Source organism: Rhagoletis pomonella, unplaced genomic scaffold (assembly GCF_013731165.1).
Source record: "Rhagoletis pomonella isolate Grant_MI unplaced genomic scaffold, Rhpom_1.0 Rhpom_scaffold_00013, whole genome shotgun sequence".
NCBI lineage: Eukaryota > Metazoa > Arthropoda > Insecta > Diptera > Tephritidae > Rhagoletis > Rhagoletis pomonella.
The window spans coordinates 992387-1018269 of record NW_023458567.1 but is presented as its reverse complement, the minus strand read 5'-3'; the positions used below and the strand labels follow the sequence as shown (position 1 = coordinate 1018269).

The window sequence follows — 25883 nt, the reverse complement described above, 5'->3', positions numbered from 1 at the left end:
TATCCCCAATGACTGTTCGGCATGTCAAGACTCCCCCGCGACATCAACCACCTCTTCACATCTCAGCTCAATCCGACTCAGCTAACTCCCCTCTAACTTTGGTCCGACCCTGTCGGAAAAGCTCGTTTGCTCGTCCCAAAAAGAGCCCAGCGAATTTAATTTCTCTTCAGAGCTCGTCAAATAACCGCTCAGCTGTCGGAGCATCTCTCTTCTGCTTTTATACTTAATTGTCTATCTACCTTTTGAGTTCGGGGGCATTCCGATTTATCGGCATGTCCTAAGGCGTCTTAGGTTTTTTTGACTACCTGCCTCTGACTTTGAAACGAAAAGATCTTATACTAGGCGACCAATAAAAGCTGATATCAAGGACACTCTTTAGTCCGTTTTTATAAGTTTCGAAAGTAGGAAGATGATGGATTGAGCGACTTTTCTTGTGCTAGGCTTGTTAATACTTTTCCTCGCACGTTTCTCCATGACAGTTCGGCTATATAGTTTTGAATTTCAGTTGATTAGAAGTAGGGACCTTGGACACGAAAAAGGTAAAACCCTAAGCCGAGACCTAGATCAAGTATTTTTTTTGCATACTGTTTTTACCCAAAACATTGTATCTAAAAGGTGTTGGTAACTTCTACTAAATATAATATAAGTACTATTTTCGGTATCTGCAATGTAGAAAAAAAATTAAAAGCAAATATTAGAATAAGTGTCGCTTTGGTAAGCCGCTGCTGCTGCTCGCTTTGGAAATGTATTGTTGTGCAATTAAAAGTACCTTTGTCAAAGAACCTATACCAGTACCGTAGTCGTCACTGTCGCTGTCCGCAAAGTAGTAAACATTTAGTATTTTTTTGTTGAAAAAGCAATTTGAATCTAATTTTTTTATGATTTTTCTTTTTCTTTGGTTACAAACAAAATCAAAATTTTTGCGGTTACGGTGCAAAAAAAAACACAAAATATAAACCCAATTCTACTACTACTAACTGCTACCAAAATTGCAACACTGGCAAACTCTTCACTTCAAAATTGGTAAAAACTGAATTTATTCGGCACACTTTCGGTTGTGGATTTACAATGCTCCCGCATGTCAAAACAAAAACTACTCGTTACACCTACTTTGAAACCCGCTTTACCTTTGTATGCCCTTTTCGGGGTTGCATGCGATTGTGACGCGTAGAGGTAGAGGACATTGAACGCAACATATTCGATGAGGATGAAATAATACGCGAATACGCGCCACACGAACGAAAGCCACCGACCACAGAGGGTCCCACGCTGGAGGGACTGGACGCGCAGGAGTACTACCTCTTCCATTCGAATATGTACCAGAAGGCGAACGCACGGAATCCCTGCAACGATCAGCAATTCAAGTGCGGCAACAACGTTTGCATACCGTTACATCTGCGCTGTGATGGCTTTTACCACTGCAACGACATGACGGACGAGTATAGCTGCGATCAGTACAATGCCAGTAAGCGGCGCACCACAGCGCCACCTTCGAACCTCGTACGCACGACGCAGGCTGCGCAGGTGTTGCCTTGGTGGCGCACCACAGCTGCCACGACAGCAGCGCCAGCGACAACGGCGAGGACGACGACAACGCGCAGCCGGTGGATCGCAACGCCGACGCACGTTGTTAGCACTGTAGCGCCCAGTAGGTTTTTTGTGCTATTTTATGGGTGGCGGAAATTTGGTGAAGAGAACTCTATTTTAAAATTCCACAGAAGCTTGCAGTGCACAAAATTGCGTAAAATAGCGATTTTTTTGTAGAAAATGTGCATTTTACTAAATTTTGCATGCATTTTTTTGAGTGTACGCCTGTAGGAGTTGCGCGAGCGCGCGGTAGCACTCTCAAACATGAAGCGATCGCTTTAGCAAATCTGTTTTAGGCTGCTCCGCTTGTCGCGTCAATGTGGCACTCAAAACGCACGCGCTCTACGCAATAATACGCGCACACACACGCAACACAGCAATTACACTACCACATGCAAACATACTCACTACACTTACAAAATTTACTTAAAACGCAGGGATATTAAGACTTTAAAATCTTAGAGTTCATTAGTTGAAGTTAAAGCTCAGCAGCAATTCGAGCTGCTTCAGTTTTCTTTTTAACCATTTCTTTTTTTTTTATTTTCCAAAACACATCATTCAATCGTACATTTTTTCTCATTTTTACGCTCCGCACATACCGTTTCACTCATAAAATTTCTTGAAATCCACTCAACACACCATCACTACTCGCACTACTCACAGGCTACAACAACACTTGCCTCGAAAATATTGAATTTACGTGCCAAAATGGCGATTGCATACCGATCGAGAGCGTTTGCGACGGCACTGCCGATTGTACGCGCCGCGAAGACGAAGACTACAATTTGTGCACCTGCAGCAGCGACAAGGTAAGTTGAATGTGATTGGATGAGCGCGCGCTCTGCCTCATACTCTCTCTCTCTCTCTCTCTCTCTCTTGCTCGCTCCCTCATGCAGTTTAACGCATGCGTGAGTCAGTGAGATTGAGTATGAGTGAGAGCGCTAGCTCAAGCTGGCAAGAAACGCGCGCACGTGCATTGAGCAAACATTAGCGCCATTAAGTGAAAATTTAAACTTTTACAAAAATTTGGCATGCATTATTTATAATGAACTGTTATTGAATGCATGTAGTGGAAATGTTTGCGCGGCGGCGGTTGCATACCAAAAACGCAGGTCTGCGATGGCAAACGGCAGTGCAAGGATGGCAGCGATGAGAGTATTTGCCGTAAGTATTTTTAATGATATACAGAAGTAAATAACATGGCATGCGTTGCGCATGCGCACAATTTGCATTTTTGTTATTTTCTTTAGTGTACATACATATGTATGTATGTATATATGATGTATGTTTATTGAGAATTTTAAAATAATTTTTAATATTATTGTATGAAAATTTTAGTTTGCATGCGCATGAATGATTACTGTATTACTATAAACCAAAGTATTTTAGGCAGTGTACTTTGTCCCCAAACTAGAACTTAGTAGTGAATTGACCTTACATAGTCAATTAAATGTTAATTTTTTCAGTATATACTCACAAATACCTAAATTTGATTTAACAAACGAACTAATCTAGTTTATTAACACTGAAGTAAAAAATTATAACTTTATTTAACTTTTAAGCGATAATGTTAATGTGTAAAATTATCTACTGTATCCGAATATGGTGCATCACCTGTTTTGATTTTTATCCAAAAATATATTTTATATTTATCCGGATCCAGGAGATTAGTTTACATGCTAATCAAATAGAATGATATCCAAGTTTTTGATATTCTTCACTTTGTCTGATCTATATAACTGAAAAATTCTTCGTCAGTATTTTCGGCATACATATGTACATATACCTATAAGTTTAAGCCAGGGAACCGGACTTTTAAAACTTTTATAATAAAAGTCATTAAAAAATATTCCCGAACTTTTATTTTTTTAGTCCAGTAATAACAGTTAAGCTTGGCCAAATACTTTTTTAGGTCGAAACAAGAGTCGTTTCTTTATAATAAACCAACTGCTTAGCCAAATTAAACATATTTGGTATCAAATGAAAGCTTTCAAACTGAAATATCTAAACAAACATCAAACCCATTTAAAAAATATTCTAATTAAAAATGTTTTCTAATTACCATACAACAAATCTTGAGTCAGGTATATGAATTACTTTTGTATTAAATTATAAAAAATGTATATAAATAGTTGGCAACCTTTGTTTAAATTTTTCTATTTGTCTATTTCATTCCGCTTGCATTTGATACCAAATTTGTTAAATTTGGATAAGGGGTTTGTTTATAATTAGGAAGGACTTTTATTCCGGCCTTAAACAAAATTTTGCCAAGTTTAGTTGGGATCAAGTGAACATTGGTAACTTTCTTGTACGACAATATTTTGGCCCAGGCTTATATAGCATCGAAATAAAAAAAACTGTTGTTTTCGGTCCCTGGTTTATGCAAGTAAAGGCCGTTTTCTCAAGTAGCTTTTAAAATGTATCTGCCCTTAAACACAAATTTTGTTCTCAAAAAATTTATTTAAGGGGCAGTTAAATTTTAAAAGCCGCTGGCGAAAAAGCCCCTGAACCATTTTATTCGCCTTTGAATCCTGCTGGCGATTACCTTATAACCTCTCCGTACAGACACGGGATATTTTATTTTTTATCCTCTTTCCCTTTATTTAATCCTCATCAACTTCTTGCTGAATTTTAGTCTCTATTCCACGGTTGTAAAATTTTGTATGTATTGTATCACTTTGCAATAACTCAACTACACACTTTATTTGCTCACTTTCACACCACAGATATTCGTACCGCCACTAAGTTCAATCACTTGCTCGTATACTCACTAATTTATGCCCGCACTCGCTCATACACTCACTCCTCCGCTGCTTGACTCGCTCACTCATTCACTTACTCACTCGTATGCTCACTGGCTCGCTCTTTATTGTTTCACTTTCATATGTGTGGTTGTTATCCTTCATGTCACCATAACTCATTAACATCTTTTCACTCTTTTTCCATTTCACTACTCATTTTGTTTTACTCATTCATTTATTATAGATTTTCATGCTAAGTATAATAAGACGCGCATTGCCAATGAATGCCTAAGCTTTCAATATCAATGCGCCGATGATATCTGCATTTCGGGCTACAAGCGTTGTAACGGCATTACCGATTGCGTTGATGGTTCCGATGAAATAAATTGCCCGTTGAATTACGATGATGCAAATTACGGTATAATCTGACTTTTCCAAATTTTCTAACTACAAAATTGAACCCTAACCGAAAAAAAATGTATACCAATTTTTGTAAAAAGAAAAATTAACGCTTAACCCAGCATTTTATGCAAAAATCAGGCATTAGACCCAACAGCACAAATGATTGGTTCTTTTCTGAAAGTGGTTTAAGGCCACAATGCACCAAAGCCCCGAGCCCAACGCTAAACTGATCGGAAGTGTTTTCGCTTCCTTTCTCTCTTAAACAAAAAAAAAAAAACTAAGAAAAGCATGTTTTCAGTAATTTTTTTATCTCTTCGCATACATATCTTTTTTCATATCAATTATCACACTCGCACACCGTCACACATGAAACACACCACAACATTATTCTGCGACTCGCTCTCGGTTTTGTTTTGCCGCGCGTCAGATTTCGAACCGGATCCAGCGCTCAGCGAATGCGATATTTATGAATTCGAATGCGACTACTCGCAGTGCATACCGATCGATAAGCGCTGCGACGGTTATCCGGATTGCAATGATGAGACTGATGAATACGATTGCCCGCCGTTTACAGGTAAAGCTCCATAGGTCTACACAAGCTGGAGAATTTCGACTACCATGCACTGTGAAAACAATGAGCACATTTAACTACTCACCAAAAAGAGAAGGAAAAAATATTAAAAAATTTCAATGTCTAGTGTTTGACTCTAATTAGTTTGAATTCAAAATAACAACAACTTTTACCCGACTCGAGTGACAATCATTGGCTTTAGTGGGTATTATTTACGCCACTCAAAATAATCGTTGCAAAAAAGTACATAATTTAATCCACTAAAACTCAAATTTCGAATTCAACTTCAACTTTAAACTCATAAAATTCGTACTATTTTTTTCTTTTTTGATCAAGTTAAGTTTTTTTGTAAATATTCACATAAAGCTTATACAAAATGATGGCCTTATACATAAAAAGTTAAGTAGATTTTAAAAACTTTATCAAGTGACATTTTCATAAAAGTTGTCAATTTATAACGCATTTTAAGTCTTCTTAATTTTTTATGAATTTGAGTGCAAACATTTTTAAAGTTCCCATCCTCCCAAAAAGCATGCATTTTTTTATTAACAGACCCATAGTAATAATTTTTATTTTAGTTTTATTATTTTCTTCATTTTCATTCTTAACAAAATTGCATTCATTCATACCTTCACAGAGCATTGCCATGACAACGAATTCGAATGCGATCAGAATTATTGCATACTCCGCGATCAACAATGTAACGGTGTTGCCAATTGCAATGATGGAACCGACGAGCAAAATTGCACTCACTGCCGCGATAATGCTTTTCTGTAAGCGTTTGATTTTAATTAATGCGCTGCAATATTTCATGGATTTCGCTGAAAAATACATAGGGAGCTTTCGCATAATGACCGTCTTCTACTTAAAAGCACTTAAATCTTTCAAGAGCTTGAAAATCGTTAACCTCTATATTTATCAGAGCTTTCACCAAAATATTCATTCATTCATTTCATAAAATATGCAGTCCAGTCTCTAGTCACACTTTATAACCATAAAAATTAAAGCATCCGAGAATGTTTTTTTTACATATATTTTAAGCTTCCACAAAATCAAAAAAATGTAATAAATAGTAGAAGAAAGTTGTGAAAAATTTCGGTTTTGAAAAAGTTCCAATTGAAATAGGAAACCTCATAGCTACCTTTATAGATTTCGTAAATTGAGGTTGTATAAGCTTTACCGATTCCCTTTAAAAGCTAATTTACATTTATTTACTTGTGTACTTTCACACACTGTACAATGAACGGCATGTAGTCTGATTCAGACAAAAAAGAAAAACTTTCGCACTTAAGATGAGCTTTCGCAAGTGTCTTCACCCAAAATCTCACACAAAGTTCCCATATAACCTTTTAAGTTGACTTAATCGCGAGCTTTCACCATTACGACAAGCTTTCACATAAGCTTTCACCAAAATTCGTTGAAGAGATCTTACCTAACTCAGTAAATCCATGAAATATTGCATGCCAGCGCCTGAAAATAAAAATAAGTTTCGTAAACAATTTTAAATTTTTCAACATCTCAACGTCTTTTAAACGCGCCACATCACCGTCACAACACCACATACCATAACTCTTACGAAAAAATACATCACATCACATCAACACATTCACCACACAACTTGAAAACCATCTCATCAACACAATTACATACACGGCTACATGCCAATTGTGACAACAAAAAATGTTACTTTTGTAACTGTCGTGCAGCTGCAACACTGGCGAATGCATTTTGCCTAAACTGCGATGCAACGGCCAGGCCGATTGCGTCGATGCCAGCGATGAGCTAAACTGCGGTAAGTGTTCAGCGTGAGTGACTCCTCGCCACCTGGGTCAGAAAACCCCACTCGGTATTTTGGTACAGCGAAAAGAAACAAGCTTTTTAAGTTTAGTTTTTGTAAAAGCTATTTCCGGCGTTTCTTCTTGGCAATAGTATAGTTTGAATTTCTTACAAAAGAATGTATACAAATTCTATAAGCTAATGACTCCCCGCCTCTTCTTTCCGCTTGCTTGTCCAAACAAGTTTTTGCTTTGCATGCGATTCCTGCAATTTTAATGGGCATCCATTTCGCTATATCCATTAGCTTGTCAATTAATTTAGTTACACGTACGTAGTAGGTTTTAGTCTCAATATTTTCCTCTCCGTTTCTTATTTTACAAATCAATTATTGCACAACAATTTTTCTTGTACTCGTAAAACAATTTCATTCGATTTATGCAAACGCAACGCACACACATCGAATAACAACCACCACTACCAATTCATCTGTAAAATTGTTGAAATATTTGTTGATAATACCGCCATGGAACAGCACGACCGGGCAATGCGCGACCACCACCACGACCGCCAGCGCCGGCGCCAACAAAACCAACGAGGATCGACTGCCCGCCACTGCAATTCCGCTGCAACGGCACCTGCGTCGACTGGAGTCTGCAATGTGACGGCAAAGTCGACTGCGACGACGAGTTCGACGAACGCGATTGCGATGGTAAAGAAGTGGCTTTAAAAGTGACTATCTCGAAAAAATTTAATAGTCAAAATTGCTATGCACCTAAGCTTCCAAAGCTCTACTAATTCTTTAGAACTTTTGCGAAATTACCTAATTAATTGTCTTTTTTTTTGGATACGGCTATTATATTTGCCCCCAATTTCGCCACCCCCTCCCCCCTAACCGAAGTGGAACCTAATTCCCGTATTCTTCCAAATAAATTTGAAATTTTTCATTTTGCCCACTACATTGATTGTCTCTCGTGAGCTTTTAAAATCTCCTAAAAACACTTGCCACCCAAAGGGCTTCCAAATTTCTTCAGAACAAAAAAACTATGTTTTGACTTTCAGCTAAAAATCTATTTAAAACCTTGGCTTTCACGGGTATTCTTAAATAAATATTGTACAGTTTTAAAAATCTCATAATCATTATTTCTCGATCAACCAAAATTTTCTTTTTCAAAAATGGTGGCGGCTAGCTAGAGGATCCATAGATCCATATAAGATCTTTGGAAAGCTTATAAAAGCTTTGCCTTCCGGCAAAGTTTCGAACATAACTTATCTGAAGCTACTTGAGGCTTTAAATTCTCCAGCGATAAGTTAAAGGGCAAATGTTAGACATTTATTAAAACTTTTTTTTTAAATAAAAATTTAATTTGCAATGAAATTATACCTAAGTCTACCTGAGTTATTTACAAGAGATTTGATTAAATTTCGGATAAGCTTGTGTTTCGAGCTTTCAGATAGAGTTTCCAAATAGAATTCGCTGTCAACGCAGCTTTAATAATAAAAAGTCAAGCATTTGCAAAAACAAAACAGAACAAAAGTTCGAATATTTTAAAAAGCTTTTCAGGGCTTTAGGAACTCATATCCTAAAGAGCTTTCGTAAATGAGAGCTGGCCACTTTATAGTCACGAAGTTTTTTTGAGCTGCATAAATAAATGTACATCAATGACGACAGGACGGAGCTTTTATACCGCATTTAAATTCTAAAGCAAGCTTGAAAAAGCTTTAGTTGCTAACTAACTTGCTCTCTCCAAGAAGAAAGCTTCTTCTCGCGAACTTGGCAGTAAATTCAATAACTAAAATCTTCCTTGTTATCTGAAGATTTTCATTGCAATTTTATAACTCTCCCCAGCCACTACATTTGCATTAATTACGCTTTTCTATGGTCAGTTTGTAAAAAAAGCGTAAAAGCCCACGAAGGATAATAGAAGTTGTGAAAAAGCTTCCGCAAACCAACTTCAGAGCTTCCGAAAAAAGTGCCCTGAGTTATGCCTACCACGTGGATCCTTCCTCTCTCTCTCTCTCCTCCATTTCTTCCATTAACATGCCATTTTCTGCCGTTCATTTAAACTTTTTCATTTCATTTATGTTTAGTATTTATGTGCATACATGTTTTTTAAATACTTTGTTTATTTGTTCTTTTGTTTGTTCAATTTCATATAAACCAACGCACATCACGTAATCACCTGTGGCCATTTTAAAAATTTATTTGTTTTGTTTCGCATTTATCTCTATGTTATCTGTGTTTCTGTGTGGAAATATGGTCTTTGTACAAAAAAAAAAAAACTGCTAACAAAACTCATCAAACGCAATCACCAACAACATTCAATATAACAACACAACAACAAACATATGCACAATGTACAGTACATGAGAACGAAATAACATTGCCCATATCGAATAGGACTTGCCTCTCCTACCAGTGGCAATGCGACAACGCTCAGTGCATTAACAAAGATTATCTCTGCGACGGGCACGACGATTGCACCGACGGATCAGATGAGACGCGCAGACAATGCCGAAAAGAGGGTAACAAAAAGTAGATAAATAAATATAACTTTTTTATTGAGGAAATTGCTCGAGGAAAATTTTGGCCGATAAAATACTTTGGAAAAAACTTCCTTACTTAAATTAGTCGCTCTCCATGTCAGCTGTCCGCAAAAACTATTACGTTTTTCTACTAAAATTAATTATTTTTGTAACTTTGAAGCCCATCTAATATAAAGTATATTTTGTATATGTTTATGTAGATATCTATGTATATTATGTTACCAGTGTTGCCACCTGCAATCATTAATCAAAACTGTTTCACTTGCAGCTCATTTCATTCAGCCGATATTAACTACTAATCCAAGACATTTTGCATTTATTTCTTTCCGATTCTCTTGCGATCGCTCGCTCTCTCTCCTCTCCTCCTTCTGCTTGCTTGCATCGCTTCATCATGTTCTCAATCGTGTTTTGCCATAATTTCCACCACTGGCTGCGCTTTTGATCATCACTTCATACCGGTAGAAGCCATTCGTCACTCACCCGAAGACTGTTCGTCGGATCAATTCTTCTGCGACGATGAGTGTCGGCACGGATCGATACGTTGTAACGGTTATAGCGATTGTACCGACGGCAGCGATGAGATAAACTGTTTGTCCTATCCGCCAACACGACGACCGGTGCCCATCTACCCATGCCCCATACATACCTGCCCGAATGGCAAATGCTACTCGGAGAGCGAACGTTGCGATGGTTCGCGCGACTGCGACGATGGCGCTGATGAGGCAAATTGTAAGTGGACGCTGTTACCGAGCGCGAGTGTGTTTTTAAGGGGACCTGAGTCCGTGAGGAAATTCTTAAGCTACGTTTAGAGCTATCGTATGCACCAAATTTAAAATAGTTTTTCTTTGCTATTTACGAGATGAAGAAAGCACTTAAATTGGCATCGTATTACTTATATTGATTGGTTTTCAGCAAAAAACAAGTATGCAAATGAAGTCGAAAGAAAATAGCGAGGGGACTTAGGCAAGGTTCAGTGGAAAAGTGTGAAAAGGGATTTGGGATATATTCGGATATCCGAAAATTGAGAAAAGCCGAATAATTAATACCTAAAATTATTAAAACAAATTATCTGAAGATAGACTATTTCATTGGGTTCACAAACAATATTTTAACGATTAACTAGCCATAGACTTAGTTTGAGATGTTAGTTTTCAAGGCAAACTACTTATTTTTCAATTCAAAGTCAAGCCGTTTAACGTCACTTAAGTTTTTTAATAAAATTCCACAGATAAATACCATCAAGAGTACAAATCCGGATGCGAATATTTACTATATATGCGATAAATTTAACCATTATTTGTATCGGTAAATTTGTTAGCAAAAATCGATAATTATGTTTATCGACAAGAATTTAAAAAATAATGCAGCTGAATTATACTTTAGGAATGACTATTTAGATAACATTAGAGGCTTGTAGCAAATAAGGCTTTGAAGTGAATTTTGAAATACTTAACCTCGAAGATAAATATTTGATTTGGAAAAAATTTCGAATTAGTACAGAATTCGCAGGAGTTCCGATACGATTTACTAAAAACAGCTTTAGAACATTTTTTATTACGTCAATCAACTTCAGATACTAAACGGTTTGAATTATTTTTAGGTTAAGTTAGATAAAATTAGGAGGTTTTCAGGTTAGGTTATTTTGAATCAGGTCAAAACAAGTTGAGTTAAGCTCGACTAGGTCAACATCAGTAGTTCTAAACAATAGTCTCAACTTGATCAGAAATAGGGTCGATACGAGTAGTCTCGAACGAAGAAATAATCACAGAGCCACAACAGACAATCATTTTTCTGCAGTGTACAAATGTGTTTAACCGACTTCATTTGCATTACCAAATTCCAAATTTCACCTCGCAGCACTTAAATTATATGCATTTATGTATTTATAAGCACATCATTTTATTTCATTTCTACATTTTTATGTATGTATTTTATATAAGAAGGCTTTTTCATTATTTTACAAGCACATTGTGATAAGCTCTATCACCTACATATTGTTAAAAAAAAAATTGTTATGTCTATTGAATCTAGCTGCCTAATCGTCTCAAAATTAAGAAAGATTTAAGAGTGAAAATTAAAAAATTAGTTAATAGCAATTTTGTAATGGAAAAACCCGTAATAAAAAAATATTTAACCAGGAGGAGCACAAGTATTTAATAAGAAAATGTTTAATTAAAATTCAAGATATGAAAAATATATTTAATACAAACTCAATTAAAAAAAAAATCGAATTTCAACTCATAAACCTTTCTAAATTTTTTGCTGCTCACTCACGTTCGTTTACACTTTTCATAGCGCATTTCATTAATTTATGCTTCTTTCTGCAACATTAGAAATTTTTTTGCAACTTTTCTTATGCAATTCAAAAATTACTTTAATCCTCTGTAAGGCACCACCTGCAAGGAAAATGAGTTTCTCTGCTTTGATCGTCAGTACTGCATTAATGAGACGCAACATTGCGATGGATACTACGATTGCAAAGATTTCTCAGATGAGCAAAATTGCATTGGTTAATACAAAGCATTACTTTTGACTATAATTTTGTTGAAATTTTCATAGCTAGTATTTTTGATATTCTCGTCGTTGATGATTGATTTTGTTACATTCTTAGTCTATATGATTTAAGAAATATTTTTTAAGGTTATTTTTAATTTTATAAGATTCTACCTTACCTTTAAGCTATGTAGTTTTTAATTTAAACACTGTTAAGTTTAGAAAAAAAAACCTATTTTTAGGCGCATGCAAACTCCAATTTTTGTTTCAACCCAACAAAAAACCGTATTACTTTACCTCCTCTCAGCACCTTACCCCAGCGCACGCTTTTTTATTTTCCCCCTTTGCCTATATGTATGTGCATATGTATTTAGCAATTTGTTTTTTAAGTCTACTCTTACCAACGTGTTATCCCTACCCATCCAGCAATTGTGCTTCCCACCATCATTTAAACTCAAAATAATTTCTTTCTCACTTTTTTCCATTCACTTTGCATCCGAAAAGGCTGTGCTGCCAATCAGTTCCGCTGCCGCAATGGCGATTGTGTCTCTGGCAGCGCTCATTGCAATGGTTACCGTGACTGTCGTGACGGCTCGGACGAAGAAGACTGCTCGGAACCCAACTACGACGTGGGACGCACTTGCTCGGTTTCGCAGTTCCGTTGCAACAACGGACAGTGTATCAATGCGGCGGCGCGTTGTGATGGCTATACCGATTGTGCAGACAGCTCAGATGAACTTTCGTGCAGTGAGTATAAAAATCCATAATCAAAGCTTTTTACACTACATTTTCATCTCAACTTGCTCATGCCTTCATACACATACACTCACTCATACACTTTCGAAAATCGCATATTCGACTCTTAGAATATCTGCGCGAACCTCAACTCGAATTTGAAGGAATCAGTAAAGCTTGCGGCCCGCTAATGTTCCGTTGTGAGAACGGTCCCTGCATACGCAATGCCTTGCGTTGTAACGGTGTTGTCGATTGTCCGCTCGATATTAGCGATGAGTTGGACTGCAGTCCGACCTCCAATGAGATTGAGCGTAAGTTTCGTTTGAGTAAGTTTAGTAGAAAAAGACTAACAAACGCACGAGAAGCAGGTGGCAGTAGAAAAATGTATTACAAAGAAAAGATTTGAATTGGAATGGTTGGGATTGACTTTTCAACTCTAAGACTAATAGCCAATAGGCCGCGCTCTGCTGTGGTGACCGCCAGCACTGGAAATAAACCCACTCCGAAAACCAGATTAAGAAAAAAATTAAAAAGAACTCTGCAATATCACTCGAATCACTCGCACACTCACTCTACTACTCAATCAAGATCTAGTTAAATGCTCACACAACTTACTCACTCATTAGGCCTCACGTATATAAAGTGAGCTTAAGCTCTGACTCGATTTTCAGTACAAATGCTTGTGCCAGTGCGAAAATTAGGTCTGAGGTTAAGCTCATTTTTTATGCACGAGACCCATTGCCCTACTCTAAGACTCAATTTTAGCCACTCACCTCCTCTTGTACTTACTATCAAGCTTCCCCAATCCTTCCTTACTCACACTACCACTCAGTTTTGTACTCATTCAAACCTTCATCCCTACACCCTCACCTACTTACTCGCTCATTTCTTTACTATATCACTCAATTTTAGTCACTCACTTCCCCTTCTACTCACTCACACGCTCATTATCTTACTCCTCAATCATTCACCTCTCTTATTCACCTACTCACTCGTTATTTAACCGTCCTATTGCCTCACTCCTCCGTCACTCACTCCCTCTCTAACTCTCTCACGCATTTGAGAAACATACTTTCCCTAAAAAATTTTCGAAATGCTTAAACATCTTTTATAATTAATTTTAACTAATTTCTCACAGGAGTTCCTGACACATCATCAAACCCACAACTGAACCTGAAGACCTACCCTGACAGCCAAATCATCAAAGAAAGTAAGTACCCTAACTGCCGTTTGTGCAAAATGACTACTTTTTCAACATTTACTGCTCATAAGAAATTTCTTCAAAAATCGAAGTGTCGCTGGCGGGAAGGTTCCCCAACTACAGGCGAAAGTTCGTTGCTGGAAACCTTCCCGGTAACGACACCTTCCACTTTACTGTATACTGCGTTCATTCAGCTTTGAAATAACTTTGATTTTTTTATGCTATATTCCGCTTCTATTCCCCTAATTCGTACTTAATTAAAAAAAATATGTAAAAACAAATCTACACAGGATATATTAAGGAGGGTAAGTCGGTTATTTATTTCTTTCAAATACTCATTTTGTATGAGTTCCTCTCTCCGAGTGCCCATCGCACGAAAAAGCAACCGCAATGGAATGCAAATGCACTCTTTTATTCGATTTGTAAATACAATTTTATACACCCATATACTTCATATATGTACATATATGAGATATCTTTAATCGCCTACCCCAAAAATGCAACGCTATTCCCGAACTTAATAATCGTTACACCCAAAAAATATACTCCCACTTTGTATGATATCAAAAATATATGAAATCAACACAATCGCACCGAATGCCAAACACCTTCTCGCCTTCGCGTAGCAAATCTAGGTTTCTAATATCTCTCTCATTTACGCGCTTCGTTTAGGTCGTGAAGTCATCTTCCGTTGTCGTGACGAAGGTCCAGTGCGCGCTCGTGTCAAGTGGACCCGCCCTGGTGGTCGGCCGCTTCCAATCGGCTCGCGTGATAACGGGGACGGCCGTCTAGAGATTCCGAACATTCGCGTAAGTACCGAAATATTTATAACTTCTACTTTTATTAGAGCTTTTTGATTTTATTTTCTCTAAAGGTTGAGGACTCTGGTCAGTACATCTGTGAAGCTGCTGGCTATCCGCGCCATGTGTCTGGACAGCAAGTCACCGTACATCTGACCGTCGAGAAATGTAAGTAACTTTTGCTCGTAGTGTTTTATCTGGTATCGCAATGAAAAGTAATTTGAAATCCCCTACTAACAAACGGACGCAGCGTGGAATGATAACAAATACCACAGCTCCTCCCACAAAATCAAATACGGCACTGTGCCACACATTGGTCCAGAATTTTTCGGACTAGGTATACTCAAGTCTTTACTGAATATTTTCAATAGCAAGCCATTCTCAATTTTATCAATGTTTTTTCGCACTAACCCTTATATTTCTTAAAATGGACTAAACGTTCTAAAATATTGCGCCCGGTAAAAATAAATCCCACATTATTTACTTGTCGAGCGAACTCATAAAACTAACTATCTCTCTCACACCATCCTCACAGCCAACCCTATCAACGATCGCCCGCCCACAGCTTGCCGCGCCAACCAAGCTACCTGCCGCAACAACGAATGTATTGACAAGTCGCAGATCTGTGACGGCATTCCGCACTGCTCGGACGGCTCCGATGAGGAAAGCTGTAGCCACGGCCTCAAGTGCCAGCCCAATCAGTTCATGTGCCGCAACTCGCGCTGTATCGACCGCATCTGGCGTTGTGACGGGGAAGACGATTGCTTCGACAACTCCGATGAAGACAGCTGTGATCCCGAACCCAGTGGCGCGCCTTGTCGCTACGACGAGTTCCAGTGCCGCAGCGGTCATTGCATTCCAAAGAACTTCCAGTGCGACGATACGAATGATTGTATAGATGGAACCGATGAAATCGGTTGCAGTAAGTCCATGATACCTACACGATTTAATGCATTTAATAACCTTACCTTTTTTAGTGGCCCCTGCGCCAATTCGCCCACCACCGCCACATATTCGTCTGCAACAAGGCGAGCCATTGAATCTCACCTGCGTGGGCACCGGTGTGCCAGTGCCACTGATCGTCTGGCGTCTAAACTGGGGTCACGTTCCCGAGAAGTGTACTTCTAAGAGCTATGCCGGTACGGGTACGCTTTACTGCCCCAACATGGACACCCAGGATCAAGGTGCCTACTCCTGCGAAATACTCAACTCGAAGGGACGCAACTTCGTTAACCCAGATACCCAGGTGACCGTTGATGCACCATCCCGTGTGGATGTTTGCCCTGCTGGTTTCTTCAACATGCTTGCCCGCCGCCAGGATGAATGTATCAGCTGCTTCTGCTTCGGTATTTCGAAGAACTGCAAGAGCGCTAATCTCTTCAACTTTGCCATCCAACCGCCAATCACATCGCACAAAGTCAAGAACGTTGAGTTGAACCCGTACAGCGATATTATCATCAACGATGTGGCGTCGCCTAATATCCTCAGTCGCCATCACGGCGTGCAGTTCCGCGTATCCGATGTGGGCTACAACAGCCGCGAGCAGCCATACTTGGCGCTGCCAAACGACTACATGGGCAACCAACTGAAATCTTATGGCGGCTATCTGCGCTACGAGGTTAACTACATGGGCAACGGACGTGGCAACCAGGCACCGGATGTCATAATCACAGGCAACGGCTTTACGCTCACCCACCGCGCACGTAACCAACCAGAGCCGAACGTAAACAACAAGATCTCAGTGCCATTCAGCGCCGGCAACTGGTACAAGACGGACGGACGTCGTGCCACACGCGAGGAGGTCATGATGGTTTTGGCTAATGTGGACAACATACTCATCCGCTTAAGCTACATCGACGCAACGGAACGAGAGGTGGAGCTTACCAATATCGTTATGGACTCAGCAGGGCTTGAAGATCAAGGCTTGGGCTCAACGTCACTGGTGGAGAAGTGTACCTGCCCACCCGGTTATGTAGGAGACTCCTGCGAATCGTGCGCGCCTGGCTATGTGCGTGAGAAATACGGACCTTGGCTGGGTCGCTGCGTGCCTTTTGTGCCGGAACCTTGCCAGCCTGGCACCTATGGTGACCCTGCTCGTGGCATACCATGCCGTCAATGTCCATGCCCACAAACTGGTGCCAACAACTTTGCGAACGGCTGTCAACTCAGCCCTGATGGCGACGTTACATGCAACTGTTACGAGGGTTACACCGGCAGGCGTTGTGAGCTCTGCGCACCTGGCTACCAGGGCAACCCACTGATCCCGGGAGGCAGCTGCCATCGCATACCAGAGAGCACATGTAACGCCGAAGGCACTTACTATCCGCACCCGAACGGCACATGCGAGTGCAAGCCGCTTGTGGTTGGCCCCCGTTGCGACACTTGCGCACCCGAATCCTTCCACTTGAACGCCTTCACCTACACCGGCTGCATTGAGTGCTTCTGCAGTGGCCTGACAAAGCAATGTTCCAGCAGCAGCTGGTACCGCGACCAGGTCTCTTCGAACTTCGGACGCTCACGCGCACCTCACGGCTTCAACCTTATTCGCGACTATGAAACCCAACAACCTACTCAAGTCAGCTTCCAACAGGCCAACAGCGCGCTGCAATTCAGCCAACAATCAACCTCTGATCCGCTATATTGGAGCCTGCCAGCGCCATTCCTTGGCGACAAGATCACTGCCTATGGCGGCAAACTCTCCTACAATCTCAGCTACAACCCACTGCCAGGCGGGCTTATGTCCCGCAACAATGCACCCGACGTGGTTATCAAGAGTGTAAGTATTTGCTGGAGTAGTATGCTCTAGGGCTTTTTTAATACCTTTTTCACCTCTTGCAGGGTGAAGATTTGACAATCATTCACTACCGCAAAGCCGGCGTGAATCCCAACCAACCGAGCTCATACTCCGTGCCGATTATCGAAAGCGCATGGCAGCGTTCCGACGGGCAAGTAGTCAATCGCGAACACTTGTTGATGGCGCTTTCGAAGATCGATGCGATCTATATTAAGGCCACCTACACTACCAGCACAAAGGACGGTCAATTAACACATGTCTCGTTGGATATTGCCACACAGAACAACATTGGCACGCAACGCGCCTTTGAAGTGGAAGAGTGCCGCTGCCCCATTGGCTACATTGGCTTGTCCTGCGAGCGCTGTGCACCTGGCTACAAACGGGATACTGAAGCCGGACTCTATTTGGGCGTTTGCGAACCCTGCGAATGCAATGGCCATTCGAGTCAGTGTGATGCTGAAACCGGCGTCTGCTTGGTAAGTTTCTAATACCTCTTTCGAGTAGAGAAATCAGATACATATTGTACCCAAACTAATTCTTCCCTATCATAGAACTGCGCACACAACACGGCTGGTGAATTCTGCGATCGCTGCGCGCCCGGCTACGTAGGCAACGCGTCCGGTGGCACACCATACGACTGCTCGCCTGATATCGGCGAACCCAGCCCCTACCCACCACCAGCACCTGGCAATCAGACCCAGTGCAGCTACTGCAATCGCGATGGAACTGTCTCTTGTGATGGCGGCTACTGCGAATGCAAGCCCAATGTTGTGGGCCAATACTGCGAACAATGCCGACCTGGCACTTACGGTCTTTCCGAGCGCAACCCCGACGGCTGCGAGGAATGCTATTGCTCTGGCAAGAGCACACGCTGCAACTCGGCTTCGTTGTTCCGCCAACTCATTCCAGTTGACTTCATCAGCAACCAACCGCTGATCACAGACAGCGACGGCAATATTGTGGACACCGAAAACTTGAGCTTCGACTTACCCACCAACATGTACACCTACAACTTCCAATCGTACACCGAGAAGTACTGGAGCCTGCGTGGCTCTGTGCTGGGCAACCAACTGTACTCATATGGCGGACATTTGTCCTACACACTTGATGTAGACACCACCTCGTATGGCCGCTCTGAGGCCGGCAGTGATGTCATACTCATTGGTAATGGCATGAAATTGCTCTGGTCCCGGCCCGTGGAGGAGCAAGGCAGCACCGAATACCGTGTGCGCTTGCACGAAGATGAAAACTGGTTGCGCAATGAGCGCGGTCACTCAGTTCGCGCCTCGCGGCTAGACATAATGGGCGTACTGGCCAATTTGGAGCACGTACTGATACGCGGCACAACGAAAATACCCACCACACGCACTAGCATAAGGGACGTCATTCTCGAATCGGCGGTCGAGCATCGCACACCCGACGCACAACTGGCCATTGAAGTGGAGGTATGCACCTGCCCGGCCGGCTACACCGGCAACTCGTGCGAAAAGTGCGAACCTCTGCACTACAAGGACAACTATGGCAGCTGCGTGCCTTGCCCCTGCCGTGAAGACACCACCGTCGGCTGCAGTCTACTCAACAACGGCGAAGTGCTTTGCCAATGCCGACCAGGCTACGCCGGTCAACAATGCCAGATCGATGGTAAGTAGACGGGGTATGGTGGGCTGAAAGCAAACACACATATACAGACATTTAGCACGCAATATGATTGCTTGCTACATACATGCATACTTAAGTACATGAATAATCGTAACGAACGAGTCGAGTGTCGAGCGAGCTCCGCTTGCGGCATGTGATCTAACACAGGCAAATGATTAACCCATTTCCAGCTGTCTGGCTTAGTGACGAAAGTGAAGGACACATTGCGCCACAGTTACATAAACGCGCTCACACACACACACACACACACACTTAAGCACAACTGTACATGCATACATACATACTTATTATAGCTGCTTATGATGTCCTCTCTCTCTCTCTTCACTACGATTCGCGTCCATAAGTCAATGCCAATAAAAGCGAAAGCTCTGAAAAGTCAACACTCATTGTCAAACCGGATAGTTTAGTGTGCGAGCACAGCAGCTGCTGTAACGGCTTTGCCGTGGACCTCATGCCCAATGAGACCATCGCGCCCAATGAGACACTGCAGTTGTACAAAGGCAACCGAAAAGTAGGCAACATTACGAAATTGCGAGACGACTGCAATCGGCGAGGTTCGCACACTCACCTTTTTAACCGTTAAGCGTTCGCTCTCAGTAGCTCTTAACGTAGTTTCTTTGTCTATCCATTTAGTAGCGTTTCGTGTTGGATCGAAGTGATAGATTTCCCCTTAAAAAAAAAAAACACAAAGCTATGTTTCGGGTTAATTCCTACTGTTTTGAAAAATTAGAATAAAAATTTTAAATTTTCACTATTAATATTGTTAAGAATTAAAAAAAAAATTAGGCATACTCGTAATTAGTATTTTTATCTATGAATGTTTCTTCCTTTTGTTGGACTACCAGTAGGTTGCAGTGGGCTACCTTTTAGTAGTGCCCGGTATCCGAATTCGACTTTACCGCCGTTCTACAACACTTCGTTTAGATATTTTAATTAGTTAGTTGTGTTATTGGTAACTCTGAACGTATCTACTCGTAGACTCGCCTTAGTACGTGTTCAATGTGTTCTATGAAATCCCCAACGAAATACATACATACATACATACAAACATTTTACATACATAGGTATAGTTTTTATGTACTAAAAAGGAAATTAGCCCCGTAAACTCCGCGTGTCTGTAGACAGCAAACGCATACACAAAAACAAAAATAACAATCAACAAATACCAACTACCAATCCGGCTAATCCCGTAGTGATTTTTTAACAAATATTTTCACTCAAACACGCTTACATCAACTGCGTACATAGCAATACGATTAAAACGAGTTGCTAGTCGTTTTAGAATAACACAAATAGAGGAGCTACTCACAAATATTTAATCAGTTTTTTTTCAACTTAGCTACGCTAATCTTCTAACAGTTCCTGCGTTAAGAATTTTGAAATGTTCAAGCTTTAGAATTTCTTTAAAAAAGTTGCTTTGTTTAACAGTAGCATGGTTATAATTTTTGAAATAGAATGATGGTTGGAAGCGAAGATTCGAAAACAAAATGCCATAGAAAAATATTAAAAAGATAAGATTAAATTTTGCCAGACACCAGGAAGACCTGGAAATCAATTTCGATAAAAAGTGTCGATAGTTTTTATGCTTTTATTTGTTTTAATATAAAACTTACAATTTTACAAAAACTTTTCTTCTACACTCTTATTTTTTAAATCAGTTATTTTCAGTTTATATTTTACGTTAGTTTTAGTTTTCTTTCAATTTAAAATTTCTTAAGATAATTTTTATTTTTTCTCAGATTTTTTTTTTTAATTTTAATCTTTATTTAATTTTATTTTTTTATTTACTTGCGTTTTTTTAAACTTCTTTTAGTTTGTTGTATCCTTATTTTATTGTCTTTCATTTTATTTTGTTTTATTGAATGTGTTTTATTTTTTATTTTTATTTATTCCATAGCATTCTGGCATTTGTGTATCTTTTCTTATAATCTTAGCTCCAAACCATCAAACGTTACTAATCTACATACTTACATACATTCATATTTTTTATGTTTTAGTTGGTTCGTGAGAACGGCGACAGGAGTGCGGAAATTTTTTTTTTCGCATCTTTGTTGATCCGCTATCATGAATTTTTTACTTCAATCCCTAAATCTTATTTAACAAAATAATCATATTTGTTACCGCTTCAACGCTATAGAAGACTACGACCGCCCGCCACAGCCCCCATCCACGCCCGTCCCACCGCCAGACTATCAAACACAAATTACCGTCTCGATAGCGCCACCGGAGATCACTATTATACCGATTGGTGGCTCGTTGACTTTGTCCTGTACCGGCCGCATGACCTGGAGCAATGTAAGCGATTTACTGTGGCTCGTCATTGCTCAGCATGCGCTGAATTCTCCTCTATTTTCCATTCCTAGGTGCCCGTTTTCGTGTCTTGGTTCAAGCAGAATGGACGCCTACCCTATGGTGCTGAGGAAGATGGTGGCGTTTTGCGCTTATATGACCTGCAAATCTACGACTCTGGTGTGTATATCTGCCGCTCGGTGAACAATCAGACGAAACGCGTTTTCGAAGACCAAATTTCTATCACAATTACAGGTGAGTGAGCAAAAAATTGAAGTGCAAACAAAGAACTATTGATATTTGCAAACATTTTCTCTAACACGCTCACAAAAATGGCCGCAGCATATGCCAGTGAAATGTTGGCCCGTTACGGTAATGCAGCTGCATTTTCTCTCTACTCCCATATACTTCTGTTTTTTCTGCTTCACCAAACCTTCGTTTTAGCTATTTTCTAATGTCTTCTTTCCTTTTCGTCCCCTATTCAGAGGATTCCCAACGCACACCGTCACAGATCATCAACCTCCCACAAGTTGTCTCGTTCGAGGAGTACCAGCCCAACGAGATCAACTGCGAAGTGGACGGTCATCCCACGCCAACAGTCACGTGGACGCGCGTCGACGGCCAAATGTCACTGGAAGCGCACACCGACGGCTCTCGTCTGATCTTCGATGCACCACGCAAGTCGGACGAAGGCAGATATCGCTGCCAGGCCACGAACGAGAACGGCATCGATGAGAAGTACACGCAAGTATACGTGCGCATCGCCCCACCCCTACCACCACCACCGCCACGCGAACTCGTCTACATCGAACCGCCATCGTACACCGGCGAAACGGGCGATAACGTGCGTCTCACCTGCCAGCCAACCACCTCTATCCTGCTCGTCTACGAGTGGAACAAAGACGGCTACCCACTCTACCGTCAACGCAACATCGTCATTAGCGGCAATTCGATTGAGATTCGCGAGTCCACGCCACGCGACTCCGGCGTCTACACTTGCATCGGCATCGATCAGCGCGGACGACGCAACTACACCAATGATGCACAGGTTGTGATCGAGGATAGTTCATATCCGTTACCAGGACCGCAGCCAGGACCACAGCCGGGGACGTAAGTGACGCTGCAGTGTATATATATAAGGTTTTTCAATTACTTTAAATTCTACTCAAAATCATAGCATTGCGCCAGTTGTAAAACGCTTGCCAGATGAAAACCACATCGTCCAAGGACAAGATTTCACCCTAACATGCGATGCCACCGGCTCGCCCTACCCCACCATCAAATGGACTAAGGTGAGGTGTTGACCTACGGCATGCGTCGCTTTCCACAATCTCATGCTTCTTCCGTTGCAGGTTCACGAGGCCCTCGCCGACAACGTGCAGCAAACCGGTAATGTCTTGCGTATCATAAATGCGCGGCCTGAGAACCGCGGCATGTATCTGTGTATAGCCGAGAATGTTGCTGGCTCTCATGAATCCAACACTATTATCGATGTTGAACGTAAGTACCAAGTTGAATTAGGGACCAAATTAATACACAAATCCTACCACCAAAAACTGGCTGTACCACTCCGTAACACGTCACAATTCAGTCCTACAAATTACGAAACTCAATTAGCGCCTAGCCACCACCTACACATTGCCCGTAGCCGGTAAAAAGAATTGCGTGAACTAAACTAATTTGTCTTTTTATACGATTTCTTTCTATCTCTTTCCCCATTCGCCTAATTGTTTATGAAATTATTGGCAACATTTTAAATTTTTTCCCACTTTTCTTTCCATTGCATTAATTGTATTTTTTTTACAAAATGCAAGTTTACAAGAAAGGAGTCGGTAATAAGAACGTCCCCAACCACTTGCTCCTTATACTAATCTGTACAACAACAATGATTTACTTGCTTGCAGCACGTGAAAGACCAACCGTCGATATCCATCCGCCCGAGCCGCAAACGGTGAATGTAGGCACCGAGGCGATGCTTTACTGCAGTGCCAATGGCATACCCGAGCCTAGCGTACAGTGGCGTCGCGTTGACGGGAAACCGTTGTCACCACGCTGCAGGGAAATCAGCGCCGGTTACATAATGTAAGTAGACCGCCCTCCAGCCTATCAATCGCGCAAGCTAAACCTCCAATTATCTCCTCATAGCATCGGCGATATTCAAGTAGAGGATTCTGGCGATTATGAGTGCGTTGCCCAGAACGACGTTGGACGTGTAGCTGAGGTGCAAACTGTGCGCGTTTTGGTACCTCCGGAGATAACACTGGAACCAAGCGATGAAGTGCTCAGCTTAACCGAAGGTGACGAGCTCAAAGTGATCTGCACGGCCACTGGCGTGCCCAGCCCAAATGTGCAGTGGGTTGATGACAGCGCCGATCAACGCGCCTTGATCCCGGCCAGCACGCAGTTCAACCAGGCCTTCTTGGAGAAATACCGCATCGATCGCAATGACGCCAAGTCCTACAAGTGCATAGCAAGCAACGAAGCTGGCACCGCGGAGAGCTACGTCACCGTGGATGTACGTCCGCGCCGTGGCGATGCGTCAAGTGAGTAGTGTATTGAGGAGCAGAGCTGCGAATGTTAATCACACGCTGCTGCTCTCGCAAAATGTTTGCAGTTTTGTTGTTGTAATTTTGCTTGATACTTGCATGTCTTGCGCAGCGATCTCTTTAAGCGGCGCAAATAGTAATGGTAGTACTAGAGCAAGTTGTGTTTTTTCCGCGTTTCCAACGAACGTTTTACAAGCAAATATTTCTTTATTTCATTCCGCACAGACGACAGCGATGTGCTACGCAACCCATCATACCCATATCCATACCAACCACAACCGCAGCCGCAGCCACAGCCACAGCCAACGCAACTATATCCACAGCGTCAGCCCTCCTACGGACCGCCACAGAATATTTATCGTGCCAATGAGGGCGATGCCGTCACACTCACCTGCGATCTACGTAAGTATAGCGCCGAAAAGCGCTACTGCCGAATTCTATTTGAACACTATTTCTCCTTGTTGCAGATAATGGACCGAACTTGTCAACGCGTTGGGAACGCGTCGATGGGCGCCCACTGCCAGATAATTCGTACTTCGACCAAAACAGCTTGATCATCACGCGTGTCGAGGAGCAGAACAGCGGCAAGTACCGCTGCAATGCGTTGGACAACCGCGGCGCTGTAGTAACGTTCGTAATTGCCGAGCTGGTGCTAGTGCCCATTCCACACATCACATTCCACCCGAAGATGCCCATTGTGGTGGCACCCAACGACAACATCGACATCTACTGTGAAGTGACAGGCGAGCAGCCCATTGACGTCGCCTGGCATACGGACAACAACCGCCCGCTCACCGAGTAAGTTTCCTATCATAGTGCTTTCAATAGCTTAAGCTCAATTAGGAGGCTAACCGCGCACCATTTCACCTCCAACCATCCAACCGGGTGCTCATCAAACACTTTCGCTATGCTATTCTCTATATAATTGTATGTATCTTAATCTAACCCTTCTCAGCTCGGTACGCATTGATGGTCAGTACCTGCGCTTCGTCTCCATCACTCCCGCCGATGCTGGCCGCTACTACTGCTCAGCCTCAAATCGCTATGGCAATACCACGAACATGGCCGAGGTGGTCGTGAATCGCAACGGCGCCTATCGGCCAGCACCACGCGCGCAAGTATACGACATTCGCGAAGGTGAAGATGTAACGCTACAGTGCGATGTGCAGAGCGCACGCGAGCCTATACGCGGTGAAATAAGAGTAAGTAGTTACGTATATTTGCGCCTGTTCTTGCTTTTATTCGCTCTTTAATACCAACCTCTAATCTCGCATCCTCTCTCTTCCGTAGTATGAATGGCGTCGCCAAGATGGTCGTCCATTGCCACGCAACGCCCTGATACGTGACCAACGACTCTACCTACGCGGCGTTCTGAAACAGGATGAGGGCCGCTACGTCTGTGAATCCTACTCGACTGGCGGTGGCCGCTCACAGCCATCCTTTGTCGATCTGAATATCAAGCGTGAGTATTCTCCCTATCCTTCTCCCTACTATGGAAACGAAAATCGCAGAAGGCGACGTTACAATGTCCACCGCAGGCATTGATTTGCAAGAAAGGAAAATTATTTAAAAAAAATTTTAAACAGTTTACCAAAAAAAAAAGAAAATCACTAACAAGGAGCTAATTATGAAATTCACATTTGAGCATTAAGTTGAAGAAAAAAATTTGCAAGAAAATGCAAAGAAAAATGAACAAAGTTAGACGTACATATTTTATACCAAAAAAAAAAACAACGTTTCTTGCT

The 25883-nt window shown here is 41.6% G+C and overlaps 1 protein-coding gene across 16 annotated transcripts in view; it reads left to right on the top strand.

Moving 5' to 3' along the window:
• The window catches only part of LOC118748447 (basement membrane-specific heparan sulfate proteoglycan core protein), a 219569-nt gene that overhangs the window by 174055 nt on the left and 19631 nt on the right, over window positions 1-25883 (top strand). For 10 of the 16 annotated variants that reach the window (XM_036482885.1, XM_036482876.1, XM_036482887.1 and 7 more), the window contains 25 exons: window positions 1172-1648; window positions 2251-2396; window positions 2658-2751; window positions 7610-7786; window positions 9439-9600; window positions 10084-10350; window positions 12619-12861; window positions 13988-14059; window positions 14723-14859; window positions 14925-15018; window positions 15386-15772; window positions 15828-17626; window positions 17689-18120; window positions 18196-19285; window positions 21441-21598; window positions 21667-21847; window positions 22078-22702; window positions 22770-22884; window positions 22945-23092; window positions 23497-23674; window positions 23738-24135; window positions 24364-24540; window positions 24606-24936; window positions 25094-25340; window positions 25429-25600. In XM_036482885.1, the coding sequence (XP_036338778.1) occupies window positions 1172-1648; window positions 2251-2396; window positions 2658-2751; window positions 7610-7786; window positions 9439-9600; window positions 10084-10350; window positions 12619-12861; window positions 13988-14059; window positions 14723-14859; window positions 14925-15018; window positions 15386-15772; window positions 15828-17626; window positions 17689-18120; window positions 18196-19285; window positions 21441-21598; window positions 21667-21847; window positions 22078-22702; window positions 22770-22884; window positions 22945-23092; window positions 23497-23674; window positions 23738-24135; window positions 24364-24540; window positions 24606-24936; window positions 25094-25340; window positions 25429-25600 (8307 nt within the window). The remainder of the gene's footprint in view (window positions 1-1171; window positions 1649-2250; window positions 2397-2657; window positions 2752-7609; window positions 7787-9438; window positions 9601-10083; window positions 10351-12618; window positions 12862-13987; window positions 14060-14722; window positions 14860-14924; window positions 15019-15385; window positions 15773-15827; window positions 17627-17688; window positions 18121-18195; window positions 19286-21440; window positions 21599-21666; window positions 21848-22077; window positions 22703-22769; window positions 22885-22944; window positions 23093-23496; window positions 23675-23737; window positions 24136-24363; window positions 24541-24605; window positions 24937-25093; window positions 25341-25428; window positions 25601-25883) is intronic. The other 6 variants (XM_036482882.1, XM_036482880.1, XM_036482886.1 and 3 more) reach the window with 6 other exon arrangements.